The sequence below is a fragment of the Ascidiella aspersa genome, chromosome 2 (assembly GCF_963924565.1).
Source record: "Ascidiella aspersa chromosome 2, kaAscAspe10.2, whole genome shotgun sequence".
Taxonomy (NCBI): domain Eukaryota; kingdom Metazoa; phylum Chordata; class Ascidiacea; order Phlebobranchia; family Ascidiidae; genus Ascidiella; species Ascidiella aspersa.
The window spans coordinates 3,123,372-3,150,419 of record NC_139448.1 but is presented as its reverse complement, the minus strand read 5'-3'; the positions used below and the strand labels follow the sequence as shown (position 1 = coordinate 3,150,419).

General features: G+C 35.9%; 2 protein-coding genes across 2 annotated transcripts; both read right to left on the bottom strand.

Annotated features, from left to right (window-relative positions):
• Positions 1-1,862: 1,862 nt before the first annotated feature.
• Positions 1,863-20,628, bottom strand: LOC146163158 (uncharacterized). The gene is made up of 10 exons (XM_083381163.1): positions 20,346-20,628; positions 16,581-16,705; positions 11,919-12,009; positions 10,926-11,056; positions 9,470-9,579; positions 8,812-8,994; positions 7,546-7,687; positions 4,827-4,980; positions 3,644-4,215; positions 1,863-2,904 (listed from the first exon to the last, which is right to left on the bottom strand). The coding sequence occupies exons 1-10, from the start codon at positions 20,368-20,370 to the stop codon at positions 2,770-2,772; spliced, it is 1,668 nt and encodes a 555-aa protein (XP_083237289.1). The 5' UTR covers positions 20,371-20,628; the 3' UTR covers positions 1,863-2,769.
• LOC146163157 (target of EGR1 protein 1-like) lies at positions 20,362-25,947 on the bottom strand. The gene is made up of 3 exons (XM_083381164.1): positions 24,440-25,947; positions 22,769-22,916; positions 20,362-20,469 (listed from the first exon to the last, which is right to left on the bottom strand). The coding sequence occupies exon 1, from the start codon at positions 25,945-25,947 to the stop codon at positions 24,592-24,594; it is 1,356 nt and encodes a 451-aa protein (XP_083237290.1). The 3' UTR covers positions 20,362-20,469; positions 22,769-22,916; positions 24,440-24,591.
• Positions 25,948-27,048: the final 1,101 nt, after the last annotated feature.

The following is a 27,048-nucleotide window of genomic DNA, read 5'->3' as shown; positions in this document are numbered from 1 at the left end:
GAGCTATTTTCATTATTATTAGATGTCTGGTAGCAACAGTATACCTGTTTAAATGTCATGTTGCTAAACTTTGAGTTTTAATTGTTTATATCCATTTAAATTTTGTTCCGTAACCCGATATTTTGAACAAACCTAAAGATTTTAGCTTAAAGCCAAAAATTAGCTTTAACTTTAAAATGTTGGTTACCTTTGATTGCTAATTTACGATTTATTAGGAAATCTACCTTTAATGTAAAAAAGCGCTTAGTTAGACAAAAATTAAATAAAATACTTGTTTTAATTTTTGCTGGGCATCGAAACCACCCTAGTATAGGATCGGCACGGATACTACCACTTGGCATCGTGTATGAACTCCGATTAGACATTTTTCGGGGAGATCTCATACCTCCGCACAATTATTCTCATCCACATATAAGGAAGGATGTTCTTCGGGAACAAAGAGCGGAGTGTCAAGCAGCGATCCTCCAGGACTCTCCTCCTCCTCAACGACTCCCAGGGACGCAGCGGACTCGGAGGACACAAACTCGATGTTACCATGGCGACGCTTCGATCTTCTCAACGTTTGACGACGCGTGTTCGGACGACGTCGTTGCCTGGCAACCGATGGATTCGGAGGACTTTCTTCTTCAATTTTCATCTCAGGATCATCTTCAATTCTTCTGGGATTTATTTTTCTGGATTTATTTTGGCTCCTACCGGATTTTTTTGGAGCAGCTTTAGTCTTTCGCGTCTTCGTTCGTCCGCTAGGTGGCACCAACGCGTGTTTCGCTTTCTTTGAGGTCGCGATTTCGGGGGATTCCCCGACCTCATTCTGGGGAGCTTTGACGGCCGCGCATGTGCAGTAGAGACGCTGCCACACCTCCAATGGAGTCTCCAGCTCGTCGCTTTCGTCACTGATGACGTCATCAAGGCTTGAGGCCAACGAACATGACAGGGAAGCCGCCGCCATTGTTTGTCTGGAGATTATCTTCTATCTGCAAAGAAGTGGTTTAACATTTAAAGGTTTTTAGAAAAGTTTGGGTTAAGAGAAGTTTCCTTAAAGGAATAACCTGAGTGGAGTTTTCAGTTTTGTAAATAATGTGGTCTTAAAATCGGTAAAAGGTACCAATTATAGGGAAAAAGCCTATTAAATTAGTGTTTGCCTAATTTAAATAAACAACCGATTTTGTTTAGGTAAGTCTCGGGTAGTAATGTCTGAAAATATCGGGCCATTTGGATTTATCTTGCAAGGGTCAAGGTGATTTCTATTTTACACATATTCAGTGCAACAATATCGGGTCAGAGGGTAGATAATATAGGCATTTGTCGATAGAAGGTTGGTAATGATCACAACTACATGTAGGCATAGTAGCCATAGTAAGCGATTTAAATTATAACAAGTCGCACTCAGAAGTTCTTCGCCCTTCTAAGAACAGCGGTTCCCAAAATAGAGTTTGCGAACCACATTTACCGGTAAGTGCCGAGTTGCAATTATTTTCATATATAAGGACAGTAAATCATTTGATAGCTCGTGTACAGTAGGTACCGCGTTTTTCTTATTCTAAAAAATAATGAAATCCAACATTATTTTAAAAGAAACAAAAAAACCGCAAGGTTAAATTTTTTTGAGAAATTGTCTTGGAGCAGGGGTGTCAAACTCAAGTCCTAATTAGTACCGCATACGATAATTTAATTACGTCAGCGGGGCGCACTAACATAGCACAGAGCGTACAACACAGTTTTAGCATTTGGTCATTTTTTTAAGGTCCCGCGGTCCGCACTTTGAGGTTCTGAGGGCCGTACGGAGTCCGGGCGCCAGTTTGACATCCCTGACCTAGAACAATCAAAACGAGACGGAGACAGAAAGACTCACATACTTTAAGTGTGATAACTTTTATTGATAGCGAGTGTTAAAATCACCTTCTACTTTGTTTATTAGTCGGACTGGCATGAAACGAGACAAAGTGCAATACATAGTGCTGGTACGTTGCCACTTGGCGCCATTTGGGCGAAAAAAAGAAACAAAATTTGGGGCGAAAAATGTAAAATTTCGAGAAATTTATTCGCATTTGGCGGCATTTCTTTTTTTGTACAGTAAGTTTATTCCCTTGCGTGGTGTGCACCAGAGTTCCCAATGACAATCAGTAATTAGGCTAAGTGTAATTAAATAAAATTATTTGAGTAATTGTAAATGAGTATTTTTGGTAACTCAGTGACATGGAGTTGCAATTAGCAATTTAATTACATTTTGAAGAACAATTATAATTGACATGCAACTGAAAATTTTGATAGAGTAATTATAACTGTAATAGTAAAATAACTTTATGAATTTCGTTGATTCAACCCTGGTGTATGAACGCACTTTAGCTAAACGTGATACAACAAAATACAACGACTGTACATGAAATGATGCAATATATATGTATATATGAACAGGCGGCAATAAAAACACTCCAAATATGGATAATCAGCAACAGCAAAACGACGTTTGCAATTGTAATTCGTAGTTAATTGGCATTATTTTTTTACAGAAAATTTGGAGAGCACCCTTTGAAACTTTGTAAATAGTAAGTTGTGGTTTAAAAATCGAGAAGTAAATCAGTGATTATCACCAGAAACGTAAATTCTTTCGCATCAGAGTTCTTCAAAAAGTAGTTTTTCTTGTCTTCAATGGAAATACCGAAGGGAAATCCCCTCGCCGAAAAACAAGGACACAAAATGTCTTCCGTTTAATTTTTCCACCTCGCCCAACAGGTGTTACAATTCAATGCTGGTTTCGGCCAAAACATCTCAATCTTCCTCGGAAAGAAGAGGCTCTTCATCTCCAGCGTGGACCACAACATCCGCCTCCTGGACCGGCTGATACTGGACTTCACCAGCATCACCATCCTCCTCCTCTTCCTCTTCATCCTCAAACAACATCACCTTCGGAACAGTATTTAGATTAACTACAAATAGATTTTTTGGATACTGTTACTGCCATAGTAATATATATCAAAAAACAGCTACTCTGGTAAACTCTGGTATGACCAAAGGAGCTGTTTTTTGATTTGTATATTTTTTGTATGTTTAATTAAATTTTAAATTTTTTTTCTTCTTTATCCTTAAACAAGATCACCTTGAAAACAGAACTAAATTACCAACAAATAGATTTTCTGTATATTAATTTATCTTACAATTTTATAGTAATTTTATAATTTTTGTTTTTAAACTAATATTTAAAATATTGCGCAAGCCTGCCGGAAGAAAAGTTACAAACTAAGCGTATTTTGATGTCGTTTTGTCCTCAGTGCTTTTGTAACTTTATTATGATGAAATTTATTGTTCAAAAAATGCAACCTACTTCTGTTTGGGCTTTGATATTCATTCTACGTATAAATACGTTTAATATATTGCAAGCTATTAGAAAACGCAACCTTAACAAATGAAGTCGGATTCAATCTTGTGTGTGCCATTAAAGTTTTCCCTCCGCAACAAACCAGTTTAACCCCCTACATACAGTTCAACAACCAAATTACACCCTAGATTCGGCTGAGAGTTATCTGCCTCTACTCACAATCACAGCGAGACTTACCACGTACAATACAACCTGCAACCGTTATCTTATAGGATATAATCAAAACTCAATTTTTTTTTACTCTAAAAACTCCCTAAAAGATCCCACCTTATCTCCGACGGGAACCGGATCTTCATCGTCATCCGAGAGATTGCGGAGGTCCTCACGAGAGTAAGCTCCTCCGAAGTCACCAAGAGAAGTCTCCCTAACAGCCGGAGCAACCTCTTCAGTCGGGAGCGGAGGAGCTGGTCTGTCTTCCACAGGAGGAGCAACTTCCTGTTTCTTTGGAGGAGGAGGAATCGCAGGAGGAACAGAAGATCCGTTTACTCCCTGTGGAGACTTCGCGGGATCCACGACCTTCACATCCGGAACAAAGGGATTCACGGACGGAAGGACAGCTGGATCGGTTGCCGGGGCAACAGGAGGAGCTGTTCCTTCTGGTTTCTGCTGATCTTTCTCCTTTTGTTCCGGAGGCGGTTTCAGTTCCGCCACCTTCTTCTCCTCCGGATGTTTTTGCGGGATCGGCGGTTGTTGCATCTTGACGACGGTCTTCTGCTTGCCTAGCGACGCCATGGCAACCATGGGGATGGCAGCTGCAGCAGCTCCACCTCCTCCTGAGTTGCTACTTGGGGGCGCGGCTGCAGACCCCCCTGTCTTCTTCTTTGCGTTGTTTGATGCAGCTGCAAGAATGAAAAACGGAAGCTAAGTATATCGAAACAAAAAACAACAAACAAAATGGCCCGGAAAAAGTTAAACGCTTAGAAAATCATGTTGATGTACACTAGGGATCACCAGACATTTTGCATAAAGGGCGAATAACTCCAAGACCTGGCCATCCCGCGCCGGATGTAATTTTTTTGTTGAACTTGATCTTTAAACGATGGAAATATGAATAAAAACTATATGCTATGAAAACTGTAGTGAGTCTAAATAAATTACCGTTGAATTTAAAATCTAATCAAAATATAATTTTGAATTGTATTGGACAACATTTGTACTTTCATTATTAAGGAAAAACGCGTGCGGTAGTTTGGTGATATTTCCTTCATTAACAATTATTAAGTTAAAACATTTATACAGTTTTTTTAATCCGGTGCGCGATCGTAAATCAGTTAACCCGTTGTGGGAAAAGTTTGGTGACCCCTGATTAACAGTTAACACGTGGAGCGATGTGTTACTTGCCTGAAGTGAATAGTTGGACCCGAGGCCGGTGTAGAAGTAAGACAAAAACTTATTTTTACAAAGTTACAATAATGTACGGCATATTTTAATTTTGGCAAATGTCTCTTACTTTTTTTCTTCTTCATAGGAAGCAGACGTTTGATCTTCATGGCTGCGTCGCTCACAAGATCCAGGTCTTTCGCATCCTCTGCAGCTCTCAGTTCCTTGTTGACAAACTTGTGCAGAGGACTGTAGATCGCACGACCTCGCTTGCTGCGCGTCACCTAGCGGAAAACAAATCACAGCTTAAACAACCGCGTGGTGGCGTTGCGAGCTCAACAGTTTATTTTCCGAGGTAGGGCATGCCCAACACTTTTGAACTTAATCCGATACCGAACCCCAAAACTGCGTACAAAAAACATCGCGAACCAATCCGATTCGAAATCAAGTGACGTCATTACTATGATAAAATAAATAGTGACGTCATTACTATGGTCAAATACATAGTGACGTCATTACTATGATCAAATACATAGTGACGTCATTACTATGGTCAAATACATAGTGGCGTCATCACTATGGTCAAATACATAGTGACGTCATTACTAAGGTCAAATACATAGTGACGTCATTACTGTGGTCAAATACGAAGTGACGTCATTACTATTTAGCAAATTTTAAGAGAGTGGAAGCTTGCAATGGTAAAGCTTTCAAGGGTATTAGGTAAAGTCAGCTTTTGCGCTGTTTATATTCGGTTTTGTTCAATGCTATGTGAGATCTTTTACGAACTATATGTAAAGATGACATCATTTCAAACACTAATGATTGCTCGCAGACAATGTGTGTCTTGAACTTTTTATGTTATTCACGATAAGCCTCGTAAAACATCTGATCATTAAATAAAGCCTCGGTTACCGGTTAAGCCTTAAAACGGTTTTGCTTCAAGAACGTTCGTGCTACCAATGTTTTAACAGGGATTTTCTCAACGCTGAAAGTTTCACTAATACTGCCATTTGATCTCGGCTTTCATGCTTGGGCAACACGAAAAATCGTTCGCAGTGAAATTCCAAGCTTAATACGGGTTTTAGAGAAAAGTTAGGGGTGGGCGTTGGTAACTGTCATTCTACGCAGGAGCCACCAAACTACAGCACGCGTTATCACTACTTTATTAACAAGAATTTTTTTTTTTTGTATGCAACTAAGCTAATTTTTTTACGATATTTCAAACTAAATGATAAGATTGGATTCGTTTTGTTTTTAAATCTTAACATTCCCAACTAAATCATCCTATATAATTTATGAAGATGTATTATAATGCTTTTAACAATGGATTCCTGAATGTACGTAAATATATTTATATGCCTTTGTTTTGCAGTACATACTTTTATTTCGAACCCGACCCAGCAAGCAATTTTCTAGTGACGCATGTACCAATTTCCCTAATCATACTTCATTTTGATAAATTTTGTTTTATCTTTTTTTTCGTTTTGCAAATATAAAGTGAAATAAGGTGAATCGAAAATTTACCCGCCATTGCAAATTTTTACAGTTATATGGCACGTCATATAAAAAAAGAAAAGTATATAAGGTTTAGAAACGATTTGTTTTACGAAGTTTCAAGTTTTAGATTTTTCTTTATATGGCTTTGAAATTTTACAATAGCAAATCAGCAAAGCAAGATAAAATAGACCTTGGAGTTTGATTGAAGTCTTATATTTATATTTGTTAGGTGTTTATTTAAACTTTTGGCTACCATTGCAGATTTCTTTACCTAAACCCAACAAAACTATTTATTTTAAAATAATTTTGAAGTTTAGCAACATTTTGCACTTCTTAAAATTTTATTGAAAGTAAGTGTACTACAATACTTATAAAAGTACAAATGTGTGCGCTACGATGTAAGGCAATGCATTTTTCATTAACAATTATAACGTTCGACCCAGAAATTGTGGGTAGCACTTAGTAAACCACCTAAATGAAAATTAAATTGAAATATTTTGCCTTATAGAAAAAAACATATAATATTTGCAAAAGTTGGCAGAAATGTATTAAAAACGGATTTTTAGTTATAAACACTGACTTATGCTTCACCCAAAAAACAAATAAAAGGCCTTTTTATTGATGCGCTTTTTTACGCTTTTTAGCTCAGGTAATAAATCCCGGGTTAGGCTGAAGGCAATCGAGCGTTAAGTCTTTATCACCAGACCGTGACGTAAATGGTCTCCAACGTTTAAAAATGGCGCTCGTTCTAAACTGAAATTTCGCCCGTACATTATAAAAACAGAATATTTTTTGGATTTTTTTAGTTGCACAGAATACATCTGCAAGATTGTCAACCTAACAAATAGTCCGCCTGGACATATGCGGTAAAACAGGGACTTTCTTAAAATAAATATTTAACCAGAGAGTATTGCTTACATCTAAGGTCTAATAAAATAAATTGGATTTTAAGGTAAAAAAATTGCGTTAGGCCACAAATCATGGCTGGAATGTCCGTTTCAACTTTGAATCCACCCTAAAGTATCGGGCGGGAATCGATACCATCGGTTGGTTTGGATATCGGCTCCGATCTATATTATCGGGCATCCCTAGATTACATCAGTGGCTTACGAAGTGGTCAAAACGTTTTATTTGGTCAATGTGCCCTGACCAAAGGGTAAAAAATGGCTCAATATCATAGTTAAAATTTAAAGCATGGCGCCTAACTTCATAAAACTGGCCTTGTGTTACAATTTGTAAAAAAAACATAAATTTAAGAAAATCGGAATTATAAAGGGTTCATAGTACAAGGAAGTCAATAACTTTAACATTGTGACGTCAATAACTTTATCGTCTATGACGTCACATACCTTGTCATTGATGACGGCGATCTGATCCCATTCTTCCTTTGATCTTGGTTTGCTGAAGTATCCATCGACGATACGCTTCGCTTGTTCCTCTGCCTTTTTGTCCAAAGCGTCTTCGAACAATTCAACCTCAGACTTGCGGTATCTGTACATTCAAGGTCAAGGTCAAACGTAACAGCTCAGGGTCAAAATGTGTTTTTGTTTTTTTTAAATGTTAAAATCAAGGTAAAAGGAAAAAAATGTTGTGAAAACAAATGTTACAATCAATGTCAAATATTACAGTCAAGGTCAAATATTACAGTCAAGGTCAAATGTTACCGTCAGGGTAAAATGTTATGTTTATGGAAAAAATTTAAGCTAATGTCCAAGGTTACAGTAAACCTTAAATGTTGCAGTAAAGGTCAAACAGTATAATCAAGGTCAAATGTTACAATCAAGTCAAATATATGGCACAAAACGATTAGGTTAGTAAATTCAAAATTGTTAATTTTTATTTTTATCGTATTACTTAAAATAGTGCTTTCTATTTTAGCTTATCAATAGACTCTAAAGCAATTTAAACGCCGAGGAATACAGAGGTTTTAACAGTAGCGCTATTCTCGTGTTGTGATAGCGATTCACTAAAACCCATTCTTACAAAACTGTCAGTTGTATTGTTGAACAGCGGACACAAAACTCACAAGAACACACTTAGTGTCTGGGACGACAAGATACAAATGAGGGTAAGAGATTGTAAATCTCGGCATCATCGGTCGTTAACCGTTAATGATGTTTTATAGTAGCGTTTTTTTAAAATGTTAAGCCAACGGTGGCTTTTGTAAAAGATAACTGAACTAAAATAAACCAATGGATTGGGCTGGGGTTAAAATCATCCAAGATTTTTTTATTTTTTATTTATGATAAAAATTCCAAGAGATTCAATTACTTTTGAGATAATGTCTCGGTTTTTACCAAAACATTGAAAAATTTGGTGGGTTTAGACTACAAATTTGATGGCTTGACGTTTTTTGGATATAATTTGAAAACCAACCAGTATAAAAGTCATGGTAAACAGGCCCAACAGCAATTAAAACATTTTTTGAATTGATTTTTTAACGGTAGTTTCTAAACACACAACTTAGCTGGACATTGAATTAATTTGATTTTTTTTTTGAAAACATAGGGCTTTTCAACAACTTTTCAAGACAAAAATCAAAAACATTTTGAAGAACTTTGTGGCAACCCTGTACAGCAAAACAAGGGGTTTAGTTATTTTGTAAAATTCCTTACCTGTCGATGTAGTTGCTTTGCTCATAGGAATACTTTGATCTGCATCTGAACGCGAACATACAGATCACCCCCAGAAACATTCCGATTGAGAGGTAGAACCAACCTATCACGTGACTCTCCGCTCTCAGGTTACGCGCGATTATTTCCGCCTCTTTCACCACAGAGAACTTTATCGGGTTCGGACTGTTGGAAAATTTGAATCATAACAATTTCGAAATTAATTAGATTGTGAAATAATTAACTGTGTGTGGTTTGTGGCCAATGTTTAAACAATAATTAAAAGTAGGTATGCCGAAGTTTTTTAACCTAAGCCGATACCAAGTTGTAGTATCGGCATTGGGCCGATACTAGGGTGATATCGCTATCGGTCGGATAAAAAATAATTCAAAAAGCCATGATTTGTGGGCGTTTTACATTTTAAAGGGTAAGTTCGAAATAAAAGCAGTTTAACAATCAAAACTGACCCGTTTCCCAGCGAAAGCAAATTTTGCCTTAAAGAACAAATCTGGTATACATAGTTTTATATACTCCTGATTGGAGATGTCTGATTTTGCGACCCGAATTGTACTTACGGTTTTTCGATATAAAATGGTAACTCTGTTTATTTGAATTGCTGGTCCACCTACAACTAGTTATCAAAGCATACAAATGCACCCACTTGTACTCGCATGGCAGTGGCATACTTGTATTGCCGGGTGCTAAGCTGTAGTAAGTCCTCACTGCGTAATTGTGTGGATTCGGCCATCTTGCACATGCGTAGTAGTCACCCTGGAGATAAGAAATCAACAATTTTAACACAAATACGATTTCAGTTCATTTGATATAAAAGTTAAAATAAACATTGTATTGATACAATAGACGGAAAACTGGTCAAAATTGCCTTTTATCATAAAATTTTAACCAGCAGTGCTTATAAAATTTGACAATGAATGTCAAAGCTAAAAAGGTCGAGTTAATCGGCGTGATCTTGAAAAAGATCTTTCAATACGCACTTGTATCCATCATAAGTTAGTGTGTCTGAAATACATTGAAACCTCACTTGCAAGAGGTGGAACGCAATTCCTATAGTTCTTAGTAACTCGATCTACTCGACCTTTTCGGCTTTGACAGTCGTTATTAAGCTACATTACAGATCCGTGTATAGTGCACTTAAAAACACTTTGTTTTGAAGTACGTAGGTTATTACTTGGAATGCGACAATTTCGCACAGAATCCTAAAATTGACTTTCAACAAAATTACTTTTTTATAGGATTTCAGTGATAACAACAGACAGTGAACTAGCATTTTTGTTGTGCGCTTGGGCGGAACGATCTACCCAAGGTTGGCATTTACGCGCGAACTTCACGCTTGATTGCACTTTGGCTGACATAAAAGTACAATTCCAGAAAAGGCCGGCGAACTTAGTTTAAAAGGTCGATGGTGAAAATCAAATTCAAGTGACTGCCTTTTTTCTTTTTTGGAAAACAGCTGAAACTTACCCATTTGAATGAGAGACTGAGGATGCCTTATTTTGTAGCGAAATATAATAAAAAACTTATAAATAACTGATTTTGGTTGAAATTGGAAAGAAAAGTATGATAAAATTTTGAAACGAGACACACTGCTTAACATTATTGGAAGTTAGAAAAAGAGCAAAAAGAGTGCTTTAATGATTTTAACACAGGGGATCTTAAACTTTTTTTGCCGCGGACCCCTAAAATCTGTTTTTGCCTCGCATGGACCACGGTAGGCAAAAAAAATCAAGAATGACGTCATAAAAATTACGTCACAATACAAATAGACTTCAGAAATCTGCTGATTTCGGTCAAAAAATGTGAAAGTGAGATGGGGTCTTTATAGTATGCATTTAGTGCAAAACCGTTTTAGTTTTAACTAAACCGTTTTCTTTGATAAATTTATTACTTCTTAAACATACACTAATGTTTTAATTTGGTTTTCATGGACCCCCTAAAACTAGTTCACGGACCCCCAAGGGGTTCATGGACCCCAGTTTAAGAATCCCTGATTTAACACTGTTGTTTGTTGCATGGGAGCAGTAGACTACTAGTGGTTCCAGTCTCTGGCGTGTGGGTATCAAGCGTATTCTTTGTATATTACAGATGAGTGAACTTACCTTTAGAAAAGCAAGTACAACCCAAGTAGCTGGAGCTATGATGGCCTTGACACCGATCTGTATAAAGATGAAGATGAAGTGGAAGATTCTTTTTCCGCCTTTACCAACTCCCTGGGTTCGATTGCATAAACCTGCAATATAAATAAGTGTTTTATGGCAAAAAATATTTTTATATATATATTTTCATTTTTTTAAGCGGGAATAATATTAAGTTAAGTGTAACAGGTTGTAAGAAATAAAAAAAATCGCTTTTTTGCCAAAAGTTAGGTGCGCGAAATGTTAGGATACCGTACATCGACGTTTAAATTAAAGAATTATTGTTATTTTTTTCATTAACGAATTATTTTTTTGGATATGTTCACTTTTGTATGGGCTTTTAAATATTCCACGTCTAACTAAAACGTCAAGCCATTATCTTAATATTTATTCGAAACCTTCAAAAAATGTTACCTACAGTACTTTTGTATGGGCTTTCATATTGATTCTTATTCCATTATGTTTTCTGATGTTAACATTGTATGAACCTTTGCTACTTTTTATTTGAAACGTATATGCATTGTTGTCTACTTTCTTTTATTCTTAGTTAACAGTAAACTCAACCCTTATGACTTTGATGATGTATTGTAAAATACTTTGGAGCATTATGGTTGGAGGTTGTAGTAAGACGTAATAAGAATATCAAAACCCATACAGAAGTGGGTATCATTTTGGACGTTTCGAATAATCTTTATTCATTTTCAACATCAAAATGAATAAAGAGTTACTCGAAACGTCCAAAATGATACCTACTTCTGTATGGGCTTTGATATTCTTATTACGTCTTATTGTAAAATAATTTTAAAGCCTCCTTTAGGCAATGTTATCGAAGCCAGCATTTGTTTTAATATTGGTGATTAATATGTGAAAAACTATCCTTTCGTATCAGGCAACAAACAATATTATTTTAGCTATACAGTAACCATACATTCTACTTCTTCCAGCACAAAGCATTACCAGTTGTTAGTCTCCATGTCCGTCTATTCACCAAGTATCCGACAATGAACAGAATGATGGCAGGTCCCCAGATAAAAGTAGTTCCGTAAAGCTGAAACAAAACAAAATAATGTTTGAAAATTCTTGATGGCTTTTGAATATGTTTATCAGGAGCCAAGGACAAAATTACAGCATCTTAAAATGTTAAATGTTTTGTCTGAAATAAATTAATAATCTTACATACAAAAGAAAACATTGTTTAAAATGTTCTAATCATCTAATGAGACAATACATTTTATCGACGTCATAATCGTTACACTGTTAAAGGTTGAAGTTTTAGATCCAATATGCAATGCTTTTATGTTAAGTCGGTGTACCTTTCTAAACTTTATAATAATTAAATTAAGATTTATTCAAAAAAAACAACAAGTGGCTTGACTTGTACTTTGGTCATGGAGTCAAATGACTTGGGTTGAAATTTTGGTGTTTTCAACTAACATTTAAAAAAAAACTAAGCTATTTATCCCGGTGTTTGCACTTTAAACAATTATATTGCTATGTTTTGTTTGTTATTTTTAGTTAAGATATTAATCAGGAAATCAAAGAGTTTGTCAATTTTTATGGTTTAACGTTTTATTTTTACACGGACTGGGACTTAACTTTCTATACTTTGCAAAATAATTTACTTTAACTTGGACTTAAGTCATTTTGAAATGACTTGTGTACAACACTCAGACATAGCGACGAAGCACTGTCGACTGCTTTTAATCAACCACCCACAGCCGGTGTGCTGTCTTTATGACTTATGACAGTTTTGACGCTAAGCAGCTGTATTGTGTATTAACGATTAACGAGAGAACTGTCACAAACTTGAGAGCAGCTAATAGCATCGATACAACGTTGACTATCACTGAAGGAACATTGGGTCAAGGCTGCTTGCTGCATTAAGAAAATGTTATTCATTAACACAGCAAAAACCACAACGCCTACAATATATACAGGCTAGTTGTTTCGCTTGCACTATAATCCGGAACAGGCTGACTAGTTTCGGTAAATCTTCCTGAAGGCATCTTGTGTACTACATTATAATAGGTGGTGCCATCGTTGATTAGTACGCTCCAGGAGGACTTGATTACAAAATATACACTGTATTTTTTTCAGTTGCACTTTTGCATCAGTAAGATTTGTAAAATTTCGATATTTTTTTCTATAATTTGCTAAATCATTTCCTTTTGTTACAATAATGCAAATGTTTTTTTAGTAGGCCATCCCGTTTTCACATTTAATTCAATTAAACTAAGATTTTAGTTACAAATCTGTACAATACGTCAAACGATAACCTTGGGTTTACTAAAGTTACTTGTTTTAAACGCCTTGGTATTACGTAACTGTGTGACGTCATGTCTGAAAATGTTATGCGTGACTGTAAGAAAATTATCAATGATCCCGTAAGAACATTATTCTACGTTCCCTCCTGCTTTTTGACCAAAATAATATTGTGAGATTATTGAAAAACATCGATAGCCCACGCTTTCAGCAAGACCTTACTACTTGGTGATTTTTTCGTGTGTGGGCGGGAAATAGCTTACCGCACGTAATGCTGGTTTGGTGGTTCGTGTTTACCTGAAGAATATAAGTGGGTTGGAAGGTCTGCAACGTAAATGGCCAGGAACCGACAGTTTGGTCGGATTTACTGGCCGTTTAAGTACGCTCGGCCACTTTTTTTTGCAAAAATTTTTGGCTTGGTTGGCTTTAATTTGTTGGTTGGTATGTTTCTGGTCGAACTCTATTAAGAGTTTTAGAAAAAGTACAAAAGCTAAAGTGTTTTTGCGCAGTGGATTATGAAAAATACGTTTTTTTAAGACAACTAAACCAGGGTTGTCACCCAATTTTATAAAACAAATTCAAAGATATTCAAAGGCTTTCAAATAAACCTATTTTGAATCGATTCAGTTGAAAACCATTGTATTTTTCAAAAGGAATAATACTTAAAAGTCAGTTTTAGGGGCATCTACACATGACAATTAAACTCCCATTTTTTAGAATGACGTACATTAGGAAATTAATTTTCAGTTACTTACTTAATAGAGTAGGTTAAGAGCCTAAAAGACAGTTGGACATTTTTTGACAGTTTAGGGCGAAAAATCGTCGTTTTATTAATAGTTTTAAACAAGCTGAACCTAACTGTGACTTTTTAAGCGTTAATGAGTTTGTATTTAATATTTTACTTGAACAGGGTGAATCAGTAAAACAGTAAATGCATTTCGTTTGCAGCAATCTGTTAAAATAAAATAACGCCGCTAAATTGACCATAAAAATATTCGATTTTCCTTGTAAACGTTACATGTTACATCTACAAAGGCAGCAAAAAAGCGGACAAGAAAAGTAAAACGCCTCCAGATGAAAGATAACCATAGTTTAACGGCTTTTGACAGACGCTACCGGCTTTCCAAATCCATTGAATCTCTCAACACAATACGCTTTATGCCGTCACCGTTGTTCATTGTTTGGTTGACAAACAAATACTAGATGGGCTGCTGATAAAATTGGCGGCAAAATAAACGCTTCAGTGGTCATCTGACTTTTTCACCATTATGACCTCCACGTGTTTGTTTGCAAAAGTCAATAAATCTGAAGCGGCAACGATTAAGTGTTTTTTTATAGGTGGGTTTACGAAACATATACTGAATGCACTGCTTTGGCATTTGGGTTGTTTAATTAATTATTTATTTTGGTCAACTGATTTGGATAGTTATCTGTTTTCGTTGTTTTGGTTATTGAAAAACTATGTATGTAATCAGTTCTTCACATGGACAAGATTCTGTTTATAGTTAAATCGTTTTTTTTTCAGACAAATATCACCCAATGTATAATGCTATGTGAAGTGATCATTCCAGACACCTATGTATTATAAGTTATTAATAGGCAAGGCAATGAATAATGAATAGTACAGACAAGACAAATCAATTCAGATTAAAGTGGGAATATTTGTGTTTTATAGGTTAACAGTGAAAAGCACTTTAGTTGTGGACCTTGAAACAGACAACATACATTCATACAATGAAATATTAACAAGTAAAACCCATAGTTAAAAACATGAGTAAAAACAGGACCAGACATTTTGTTTAAAAGTAAAATATATTTCCCAAAAGTGGCATCATCAGTTCCTGTAAAAGTACAAATAAATAAATAAAATCAGGGCGCAGCCATCAACAAACCAATAAAAGTAAACAATACAATATTGAAACATGACAATAGACTAAAAAGACGTAATAAAAAACATTTAAACAAAACGTCTGATCCTGTTTTTTTTTATGTATTTAACTATGAGTTTTACTTGTTATCAGCGGAGCAGTGATCGACTGGCTAAAACCTGCCGCCGATTGTTTTGGATTCTATAACTATACACCCTAATGACATGTTTAACTTCCCTCGGGCTAGCGATTCCCAAACTACACAAATGCCGACAACCTTCTAATAACATAAATATTTGGAGAGAACTCTGTAACTCAATCTTTAAAGCTTCGCTGAAGGCTGAAAGCCACGTTGGATAAACCTTTTTCTGATCGAAATTTTTCTTAGAAGGCAATATTGGAACAACAAGCTTTTTTTAGAGACCAGGTTTTAAACTGGGTGTAGTAATTGGTAGGTAGTTTTAGTTGGACACAATGACATAACAAATAAATTCAGAATTCCCTGAGCAATATAGGCTTTGTCAGAAGTTAAATTTTTTACCTTTCAAAAAAACATGTTCAGAATGCGGGTGTTTAGAAAAACTACGGGCCAAACGACAGTAACATTACGGTGAATCCAAACTGAAAAATCACATGCGACAGTTGGCTTTACCAACTCTTTTTTAATTCAATAAAGAGTTGTATAAAGAGGATGCTGAAAATAAATGAAGAGTTTATCGGAACGTTCAAAATGTTACCTACTTCTGTATGGGCTGTGATATCCCTACGATTTTTTCGTTAGACATGGTAACTTAATTTCCTAAGTAAACTGACACGCCATGTTTTTCAACGTAGCTTTATGGAATTGGCAATTTCCATAAATGATATTTACAAAGACAGTTAAAAAGAAAAGAAGGGTTATAAATCAACTGAACCATGGATAATACACAAGAAAAATTTCCCTAGTTCGTATTCGTTATATATAGTTGGAAACCATTACCAATCTCCCCGACAGACACACAAAAATCACACGTCTACACACACACACATACACAAGCTAACTCAGGGGTGGCCAACCAGCGGCTGGCGAGCCACATGAGTGTCTTCTTAAATTTCGCTCTTAGGTTTATGTTGCATATAGTTTTTTAGGTTGCACAGAGTGCCAATTTTGTTCGCTTAGTAACCGAAGACTGCGGCTTCTGGCCAATATTCTATAACTTTTTTTAGATCCAAATACAAAGTTTGGGAAAGAATCGACAACGTAACGGCTGTTATTTAATAAATCTTCCGGTGTAATAAAATTAGAGTTAAAGTATCCTTCTCAAATTTGGTAATGTGCAAAATTTACAACAAATCTAGCTGAGAAAAAGTAAGCGGAGATTGATGTTCAACCTGCCAATATGTAAGTTGTTGCTCTTTTCGGCTAACCAAGTAGGTATTGCGGCTCTTGGTTCTTTACTGGTTGGCCTCCCCATGCACTAACTAATTGTTTACATACAACAAGTCTTACCTTGTTGTCAGGATAGTCGCAAGGGCAGTAGAAGAAAATAAACTTGGTCAGCTCTTCAGAGGCTATTGTGACGCCAACAATGCCGAAGTTCTGGACCGAGCCTTTGTTATTTCCAACCGACTTGCCTGCAATACATAGAAGGTTTAGGATGTTGTTTTAAACTGGGGCCGTAAAAACATTCCAGGGTCCGCGAACGTATTTTTATTTTGCCCGGTAAAATTTATCAGGCGATTTACGTCCATTTTATGTTATGTGATTTAAGCGCTGTGATTTTTAACAATAAAACAAGAAAAAATAGAAATTCCTAAAAAAAATCCAATTTTAAAGACTAAACTGATTAATAACAATATATACAACGCCAATATAACGATCAGGAGCCGCATATATTGCATTCACCGTAATTAGTAAGGTCATATTTAAAATAATGCAGTATGTACTGGGACCGTAAGGATGTTTTAGGGGTCCGCGAATGTAAGTTTGTAGCGCGGTGAAGTATATTAGGCTATTCACGTCCATTTTTTTAATACTTATGTTATAACTAAAGATTTAAACCAGTAGTCACCGCACTACGGCTGAATAAAAGTAATATACGGTTATTAAAAACATATTAAGGAAAATTTCACTACTTTTTTTTTACTTTTACACTAAATGACAATTTCATAAAACTTAGTAATAGTAAATATTCAGACGGCCCGTTGTGAAAAAAGTTTCCTGACCCCTGATTTTAACGTTGTAATTTTGAAATAAAAACAGAAAAATTAAGACTTTTATCTAAATTCCTTAATAAAATTCCTTAATAAATTTTAAAGACTGGACTGATTAATAAAACTAAATACAACGTCAATACAACAATTAAGATCTGTATATACTGCATACACACTACACAGTGTTCAGTAAGAAAATGTTTAAAATAAATCGTATTAATTGTTATCCATTCAGAAAATTTGCATTGTCGTAGCACGAATATATTTTATACCTAGAGGTCAACCTGCTGCATTCGTCTGCATAAACTTGTATAAATAACCGCAAAAGATATTCAAAGTAAGCCAGGAGAGAAGTCACGATGGTGAAAGAATTGGAAAATTAACGGCTTTTAGCTGATGTATAAACTGCTAAATAAATTGTATAGCGGCGATTTAACAGTTACAAAAGTCAGCCTTAAAATGCTACAACCTCAAAAAAGTATTTAGTTGACCGAGGATATTGGGGTTATGTATGGGTTTGTTTAAGGTCACACATATCACCTCAAACAAAAAATCAGCGTTGGACAAATGACAATAAAGGTTAAATACAAAACGTGCTCATTCTGTATTGTGTATTAGACGCATTCTTACCTCACCAGCTGCATTAGGGCGTTAGGTCATCGTCACCTTATATTAAGGACAATTTAAATTTGAATAATTTAAATTATGAAAATTTGACGTCTATCGTACTTTTAGAAATGGCGTGCTGATATCATCAAGCTTAAATTATTATCCTTGTATATGGTATTGATCATGTTGTGCTATGTAAGTGACATTTGGATCAATTAATTTATATAAATTGTTGCTTTTTTAAAAGTCGAATTTCGTAATATATGAGCCCTTTGTGAACTATTTAAGGTTGTTCGGTCAGCCGTTTTGATTATAGCCGCGTTTCTAATAAGCATTGCTCTCGCAAATCTTGGAAAAAATATAGTTTTTCAGACTTAACATATTGGGCCGACGGTTCGTAAACTATTTTTCTCGCGACGCCGTTAGGAAATTGACAAGACGCGCCAGGGCGTCGCGACGCACAGTTTGAAGCCTCTGCTAAAGGCAATGTCCACGCAACAAAAAATTGCGCGCGATTTTTTACGACAAGAAACCAATAACAAGGTCAATCGCCTGTTTAACCCACACAGGTGCACCTCCTAGTCCGGAAGTTTGCCGAAATATATTTGGCCAGCGCCGATGCCCAAGGCTATTCAGGGCCGAGATAGTTTGTTATGGCGCTGAAGCTCAATACCTGATTAACGGTTGGCCGGTGTAATTAAACCACCAGGCGACGGCTGATTACTGGTCTTGGCAACTGCGAAAGTGCTGGTTAAATTAAACGCTGCTTGTGGCCATATGGAAACTATATATGGGTTAATACATTTGAGCAAGACGTAATAAGAATTCTGTATGGGCTTTGATATTCTTATTACGTCATTACATTGTTTCTTAAACTGTTAATAGTCGTAACCCCTTTCAATAATTTGTTTCTACTTTTTTTTAAATATGAAGTTAAGATTTATAGTTCGTTCACACCAGAAGAGCGATTTTTATGTATTGATATGTTGCCTGGTGGAGCTAACTTTTTGATGAAGTTATAAAGTTAAATATAAATTAAAAGTGATTCGAAACGTTCACAAAATGCAACCTATTTTTGTTTGGGCTTTGAAATTCCAACAAAGTCTGGCTGAAAACCTCTAACTGCTGGTTAAATAGTGTTTTTTCGCTTGTGGCCATATGAACGCTGGATATAGGCTACAGGCTAATACAGTGGTTCTTAACCTTTTTCAGTGGAAATTGTTTTCAGATCCTTTTTTTATTATAAAGGTATGACATTCAACGATTATTACCGCATGATGCCTTCAGAAAGCCTTATGGAAATTAGTCGGCCTGATCAAGGTTACTATACAATGTGTGGCGTTATCGTTGGTCAGTCGAACTCCAGAAGGGCTTGATCACGGAATTAGGCAGGTTGTCAACATGAATGTTTCAGTCTACGGTTAATCAATTGGCTAAACATTGCCTTTCGAACGAACATTTAAAATTTAAATAATTAAGACAGGAATATTAGCTGCTATTTAAAGTTTAAAAATAGCATCTCATATAATAATCGTCAAAGCTACCCGTTCTGAACCGTCAAATTAAACCTATGTGGTGGAAATTACCCTCATGTTAGGAGCCACGGGGCTCAGAATTCGGTGAGTCTGTTAATTTTGGCGCAATAAAACACAAAAGTTGTCCTTTTTAATCTTAACCTTGGCGATGTTTGTTTTCTCTGGTGATGCAATCGCGTCTAAAAAGCGCAATAACTAGCTGGACGTGGTTTGGCAAAAACCTGTACAGAATTTCGGGCAACGTCTCTTTTGATTAGTTTTTTATGTTCGTGTTGTTTTTCAACTGTAATACCTGATACAGATTTCGTGGATAAAACATCCTACAGATTGGTGAAAAAAGTTACTTTTAAACGCTCTGAATTAGAAAAAATCTAAAAGAATTATGTTGATTTGTCCAAAACGACAGCCAACCAAAGCCAAATGTATTAAATACAAACAGCTGTATCAAGTAAAAATATTGAGCTTTAAAACTAGCGTACGCTTTTCATGCCACGTAGTAAGTTAGTTTGGAAAAATTGGCAGATAAGTAACCTTAAAAATATCTCGTACATTGTAAGAAGAACACTGGGTCCTTGTAGTAAAAGGTACAATACAATTTCGATTGAAATTTGAATGTAATGCTATCGTAAATTGACTCATGTACCTCATAAAAACAAAACTATTGCGACACAAAGTCAATAATTCTCGAAACTTTGAGGGAAACCTTTCTGCCAATGCAAACATAACTGAGCACACATTTACCGAAAACTATCAACACAGCCTTGTAAAGTTAGCAATAAACTTCAAGCACATTAACACACAACCTACCTACGGCCGTCCACACTTCAGCTATCATGCTGCTAGCAACGCCAGCCTACAGCCCTACAGCACCCTAACTGTGGCAGAATAGCAGTTATTTTAACACAAGGTTTACTCACCGAATGCGGCAAAGATGGTGGCCATGTTTGATCGCTTTTCCAGGCCCAGGAGCCAATACACACGCTCACACGACCGTCAGTCGCACCAGGGTGCTTTTTAAAGTGACTTGTCTAGCCGGACCAACTGTTAAAAGAGGCGTTAATGAAAGGTGATGTGTGGCTTCAGGTTACAAAAGGTCGCTTTACACAGCGATTACGAAAAGTAAACCTTGGCCAGCTTATAGAACTCAACTTAAATCAGTAGGTTACTTTCTCTTCACTTGCAAAGCGCAAAAAACACACGAAAAACAAGAGGAGAACTACTAATGCTTATAAATCGGCTTTGTAAACTGGCTAAATGATAGCAAGTTTTTATAAAATCTGAATGCATTTAAATAAGCTGTGTAAAGTGACCAAGTGTTCTGAGCGCACATGGAAATATTGATAAAAGAAAAAAAAACATTACCAATATCACAAAAAACACGATTTTAAACTGTTAGGCTGGCGCTTTTCCTAAAACGTTTGCAACCTGGCTTGAAAAGGGCAATAAAACAAGCTACAAAACCTATATGATTCGTGCGTCAGGATTTCTGTGTACTTTCCTGTTGACTTTTGCCTACCCCTGCCTGGTTAATAGTGTTCCTGTTTTCTTATTACTCGCTATTTTTTATAGTTGACCTAAGGCCTGTGGTAACCTATGTACAATGCTTGAACCATCTCGTAAAAAGGCGCGCATTGGGTAAGTCCGATTTGTGTGCCGGCACATTTGCTAGTGGCGCTTTGGAATGACTTTACCTACTAAGACAATTCGAAGTTTACACTGCTATTTTATAGTTGAATAAAAGTCTACTGTCGCCTCTGCACAGTACTCAAAGCCTTAAACCATCTCGTGAAAAGGCATTGGAAAAATTTAGGCTTTACATGTCCTCGATTTTGCTACTGGCGCTTTCTTTAGCTGCTGAGACAACAACTGATCTAACTGACTCACAAACCATGATCAGTAAGTTACTCATACTTTCTTTACGAGAGTGGTGAAAACTATCGACCGGTATCACATTTTCACCGATAACCGATAACCGATTTTTTTAATTTTGCCAAACCAATACCGATTTTTTCTGTAATTTAGATATGCTATTAATTTTGACTGTACCACTGTCATTATACATAGTAACTTAGTAAGTAATACAAATGTGAATTTCTTTAAAATTCTAACTTTTTCTAGTGGTCTGTGGCCCACCCCAAAATCTTTCCATGACCCACGTTTATAATCGCTGCTCTACGCGCATCAAACAAATATCTGACGAAAAAACAAAAAAATAATCTTGCAAAAGCACTAAATCGTGACGAAAAATATTCTTTTGCGGTTTACGATATAAGCGTTTCTAAATCCTTCAAAGCACTTGTTTACCGTCCACGCAGTCTATTTTCAAGTCAAAATCATGGCATAAATATTCGCATAAAACTTTAAAAGTTGAGTATTGAAACTTTGCTAAGTTTGTGGCGGCGCAGCAAAACCTTGACGAGCCACACCTTTAAAAGTGGACAGAAAACCGACGAATTAACTTCTCGAATCGCTTCGAGGCACGACATACAATTCGCCGCTCGCGCGCTCTCAGTATGACGTAACAATGGTCCAGAAAGTTGCGCGCGAAATTTTTGAGCGTTCGGCGTCCTTTAAGAAATATTCGATGTGGCGAGTTTTTTTTTTCAATGGACCTTTCTCTTTAACCGGCCATTATAGATTTAAAAAGATGGCCGCCGAGATTGTGGCTTTCTAAAACCGGGCCCTGTTTTGTTTGTTGGTAAACAAAAGCACCCTTTTCGCTCTTTAGCGATGTTTTGAGACAGCGTGACATTTTTGAGTTATACTTCATTTCTTTATTAACAAAACTCCATTACTATTCTGCGATTGATTAGCGATAATCAAAATCAAATTCAAAAGTTTTAAATGCAAAACAAATTCTCTTCTAATTTTTTTCTAGCTTTTTTTACAAACTGCGATCTGAAATTTGTGATTTTTTTAGAAGCGTTTGTAGCAGTTAAGTGACTGAAATATTATATTTCACTATGCAAAACCGTCTTCCGCATTTTATAGCTTGTTTATGAATCTTATTAAACTTCCCTTATTATTCAATAAGATTCTTGTTACGTTATTGCTTTGAATATTTCGAGCTAAACTTTATTTAAAATCTGTAAACCTTTTTTCAACTATTTTTTACGTTACACTGACGTAAAATCAATCGAAATAATAATGTCTGAAAAACCTAATATAAAAATTATTTTAACTTAAACACACATGCGTAATGGTACGTATTTTCTATAAATCTATATATAACAATGTTATCTTAAGCTTTAAAACAAACACACATCATAGTACTGTATCATAGGCTACACAAAAATACACATCTAGTAAAATTAAGCAGCGCCGCTTAGCAAAAGCTCACCTGAGAAAACCAGAATAAAACCGGTCGCTCTCCACTCTCTAGCAGAGTCGTCATGCTCTGTTGCACTTGTAAAGGCCAGAGCGAAGATTTTCAGTCGACGGTGAAGAATATTCTCCGCGAAGGAACGAAGTAACAGGGCAAACTACGGCTAACGGAGCGTATTAGGATAAGTAGTGTCTATGGATATTGCTGTGATAATTCGCTTGCGTGGCAAACATTTCGTAAATAAGTAATGTAATATATAAAATCGGAGTTTTTTTATTAAGTTTTAAGTAAAGTTGTCCCTAAAATGCGGTATAGTTCACAAGATTTTGTGAAAGCTTGACGAGATAAATGTATTTTTTTTTGTGTCTTCGCGTTTTTAATTCGAAAAATACAAAGACTTAAATAACTTTTCCTACGTTTGAAAACAAAGGTGATTGAATGGATCTGGTGAACACAAATTTCACGATTTTTTCACTTACATACAATCTATAGCATGTGGATTCGCGATTTTACACAGTATTGTTATTTACACATTTTATTTACTATACAGTTGCTGCCAGACATTGTATTAGTTATAAAATGTTTATCTGACAAATATTTTTATTACGTGCCAAGGTTTCGATCAAATTGCCTGAATGGGTTTTTGAAGAGTTGGCACATTTAAAAAAATCTTTGTCGGCGAACCTTTTCATCCATTGTAGTCTTCTTATAAACAACAAATGTAATTTACTCGATGCAGATCGCTAAACAGCATATTTCAGTACGTCGTAGCAAAACCCTAGCTTTGTTACAGAGGTTCAATGCCTAGATTTAAACGGCCCTGGTTGCTCTCTCACTCCGTCTAGCGGAAAACTCCAAAATACATTTATTAGCAAGTGAGCATTTCATGAAGAATCCAGCGTGGTTATCTTACTGGCACTAAAATATCTCTAAGCATATCGGGCTTGTTTTGTTCGCCACTCGCCAGACGATGGATGTTCGTCGCAAGAGAAAGCCGAAGCAATGTGCGAGATAGATCGCGCATCTTAAGAGAGGGGATTTGCATTACTCTTAAATAGAAAGAGAGTAAGTTTCTCCCAGACGAATAAAATGGGTGTCTTTCTATTTGGAGTGTTGTGTTAGAGTGAGACGCACTCTTGAGAAAGCTATTATCAAGAGTATTTCGTACTTCTTGGAGCGTTTTTTGCTACATTGAAAAACTCAAATGCATTCCTTTTAATATTTGATAAGATTAATAAATGTGTTCCGTGCATATTCCTATTAATACAATTGTTTTCCCTAATTATAAACAGTACAAAATATCTAGTAAACATAAAAGGTTCTGCTGAATAAAGACTACTTTATCGTGATAATTTAGATATTAGTTAGCAATATTAGGTACAAAATACAAATAGGTTCCAAGGGTGTTTTTATGTTTTGCTGCAAATCTAATTATTTTGTTAACAATTTAGCAACAGTTTTTGTTTGAAAACATATTTAAAAAATGAAATAGTTTCAATTAAAGTTTATACACTAAGCAACTGAGAGAAGGAAAAGTAATTTGCTAAATATTTATAACAATTATGTATGCAAATCATATGTCATTAATATATACAGCTTTAAGTGCTACATGCTGTAAAGTAAATAATACAACTGCTTTTACACTGTAAAAAAAGAACGGCAAAAATGCCAAACAATTAAACTTACTAGCAGGACTTGATCATGGTGGTAGAAGGTGAGATAACTTCAAAATTTCTAGTGTCAACCCTAAATTTTGGTCTAAAACGAATAAAAGACAAAAAATGAAATATTATTTTGTTTGGTACAAAATTTTATGTAAAAACAATAAACAGAACTGTTTAATTAATGTACACTCGAATCAGTTTTTCAGTGTGGTCTTTCGAAGCTTTTGCAAATGAACTTTTGCAAATTATTAAAGGAATATTTTTACCACTCAAGTAAAGTTTGTTTTTCACTGATTTCTGGGCTTCATCTCCCAGAAAAGCAATTTGGCTAGAAAACACATCTTTGGCATTATCAACAGGGTTTTTGCTGTCAGAAGTGTCATCAATGTTTGAAACTATAAACATTGCAAAAGCGTAACCAGTCATAAAAGCATCGAATCCTGATCTGTGGCCCTGGTTTGCTTTAAGTTCATTTGTTTTTGTGTCCACATTTTTATTGCTTTTATCAGCATTATCCACACTACAGGTCTCCATTTTATTTCCATGTTCCTTTTGGCTGTCTTCAGAAAATTTCTTGTTCCCTCTTTTTCGTTTTCTGTTAGGTTTGTGTTGCAAGTGAAAGTCAATAATCCGATCAGTGTCATGACTTTCTTTGCAATCTGCACCTTTTGTACACCAGCCATATGCTGCATATTTCATACAAATCTTTGAAGTTTTGTCTTTAGGAGCCTCGATAGGGTTTGTTGTGGAAATAGACACACTCCATTCGGAGTTCGCATCGAATGAGACTTGCACGAATGCTTTCTCAGAATCATGCAAAGTTTCGTTTTTCATGCATGCAATTTTGAAGACATACTGTAAGTAGGAGGCAGATAAGTGATCGCAAAACTCTGCGATGTACTTTGTGTCATATAAACCCATAGGGAACATTTCCGAAATATCTGCCAAAAATGTTGATAACTTGTTCGGACAATTCGCATAAAGATTTTGGTAAATAAAAACCAAATCTGTAAAACCATTATGGAGGACAAGAGGCTTTCTTTGACGAATAACTTCGCAAATAAAGCTACGAATAGATGGCAATGAAAAGTTAGTATTAGTTTTATCATTTCCTTTGTGATACGGCATTCCACAGGAAAATTGCTTGTTAAAATCAAACCCATGTTCAATAAGAAACCTAACAGCATTCGGATCAATGGTGTAAGGTTCGGAGCACAAGAGGATAAAATTATAAATGGACACTGAATATTCAACGCGACTGGAAATACCCTCTCCTGATTTTAACTCATTGGTTTTAAAACATGCAACTCCAAGTGAAATAAGAGAATGTGAAGCCGCCGCTGCCGAAAGTGCTTTGTATCTGTCGTCAATATTAGAGTTCATGGTTCCCGATCGAGGCCCAAGTCCACTCATTTCAGCATCTATTGCTATGAAGGACGCACTTTTAACGTGGGCCAAAACCTCCGGCCACAAATGGTTTATGTTCTTGCTCGTTATTTCGGTAACCACGACGTTTTTCAGGCTAGCCATCACGACACAGTGCTTATTATAAATCAAACAGTTAGCAAAAGTCTTTATAAACAACCAAACTAAAGTTTTTTTAAAACTTAAATAGCGACGAGTTTTATTTGGGGGAATACCCGTTCAATTACCAAAATTGATGATTTAAATTCCTAGGTTATTTCACAATTAATTAAACGTGTTTCACCTAACCTATTTATTACTGTGCTCAGGAAATACCAATTGTATATCTTTTGCAATTTAGAGTTATCGCGATTGTAGAGATCACAACATATTGTTTACCTTCGTCTTGGTCAAACCAGGTCAAACCTGGCCAAAATTTTGGCATTGTGCCCCGGTGCCCCCCGTGGTTTATAATTAAGTGTTTGCTAATTGGCTATTGTAAATCAAAGTAAATATACGGAAATTTCTACAATAAATATTATAGATAGCTGTGATTATCTAAATCCCGACATTTTATATCTGTGTACAAATGAAGTGTACAACGTGTTTCGTTGTAGTATAATGTAGTTTCATCTGACTGCAGAAGCTACTTGCATTTTTGTATACAAGGCTCGGAAAAAAATATTAGTGAATATTTGTTTTTTTGTTGTTGTTGGATGTTTACTTACAAACATGTGCGAATAAATACCCGCATTCATCATGACCAAAACGTTAAACTTTTACTAATGTTTCTAAATATTGTCAGCGCGTATTTTCTAAAAAGACAAACGATTGCTACGTGCAAAGATTTCAGCAGTTTAAAATGGGTAATACTAATTTACGGAATGATGGTCGGAACGCTCACTAATTTACGGAATGGTCGGAATTGTCGGAATGGAATGAATAGGGCCGAAACTAATTTGATGAATGGTCGGAACGGAATTAACTGTCGGAATGAAAAGAACGAAGCTGTAGGAACAGAATGAACTGTTGGAATGAAATGAACGAAGCTGAACGAACAGAATGAACTGTCGGAATGAGATGAACGAAGCTGTTAGGGTTGGGGTTGGGGTTAGGGTTGAACTTTAGGTTAGGGTTAGGGTTAGGGTTGAACTTTAGGAATGAAATGAACGAAGCTGTAGGAACAGAATGAACTGTCGGAAAGCTTCGTTCATTCTATTCCGACAG

Bases quoted from the DNA above. Each gene is read 5' to 3' on its own strand.
- LOC146163157 (XM_083381164.1), bottom strand. From the start codon at position 25,947: ATGGCTAGCCTGAAAAACGTCGTGGTTACCGAAATAACGAGCAAGAAC.
- LOC146163158 (XM_083381163.1), bottom strand. From the start codon at position 20,370: ATGGCCACCATCTTTGCCGCATTCG. The intron at 9,580-10,925 runs GTAAGTTCACTC...TCTTATCTCCAG, and splicing joins TTGTACTTGCTTTTCTAAAG to GGTGACTACTACGCATGTGC. The intron at 4,216-4,826 runs GTAAGAGACATT...TCATTCTTGCAG, and splicing joins TCCTATGAAGAAGAAAAAAA to CTGCATCAAACAACGCAAAG.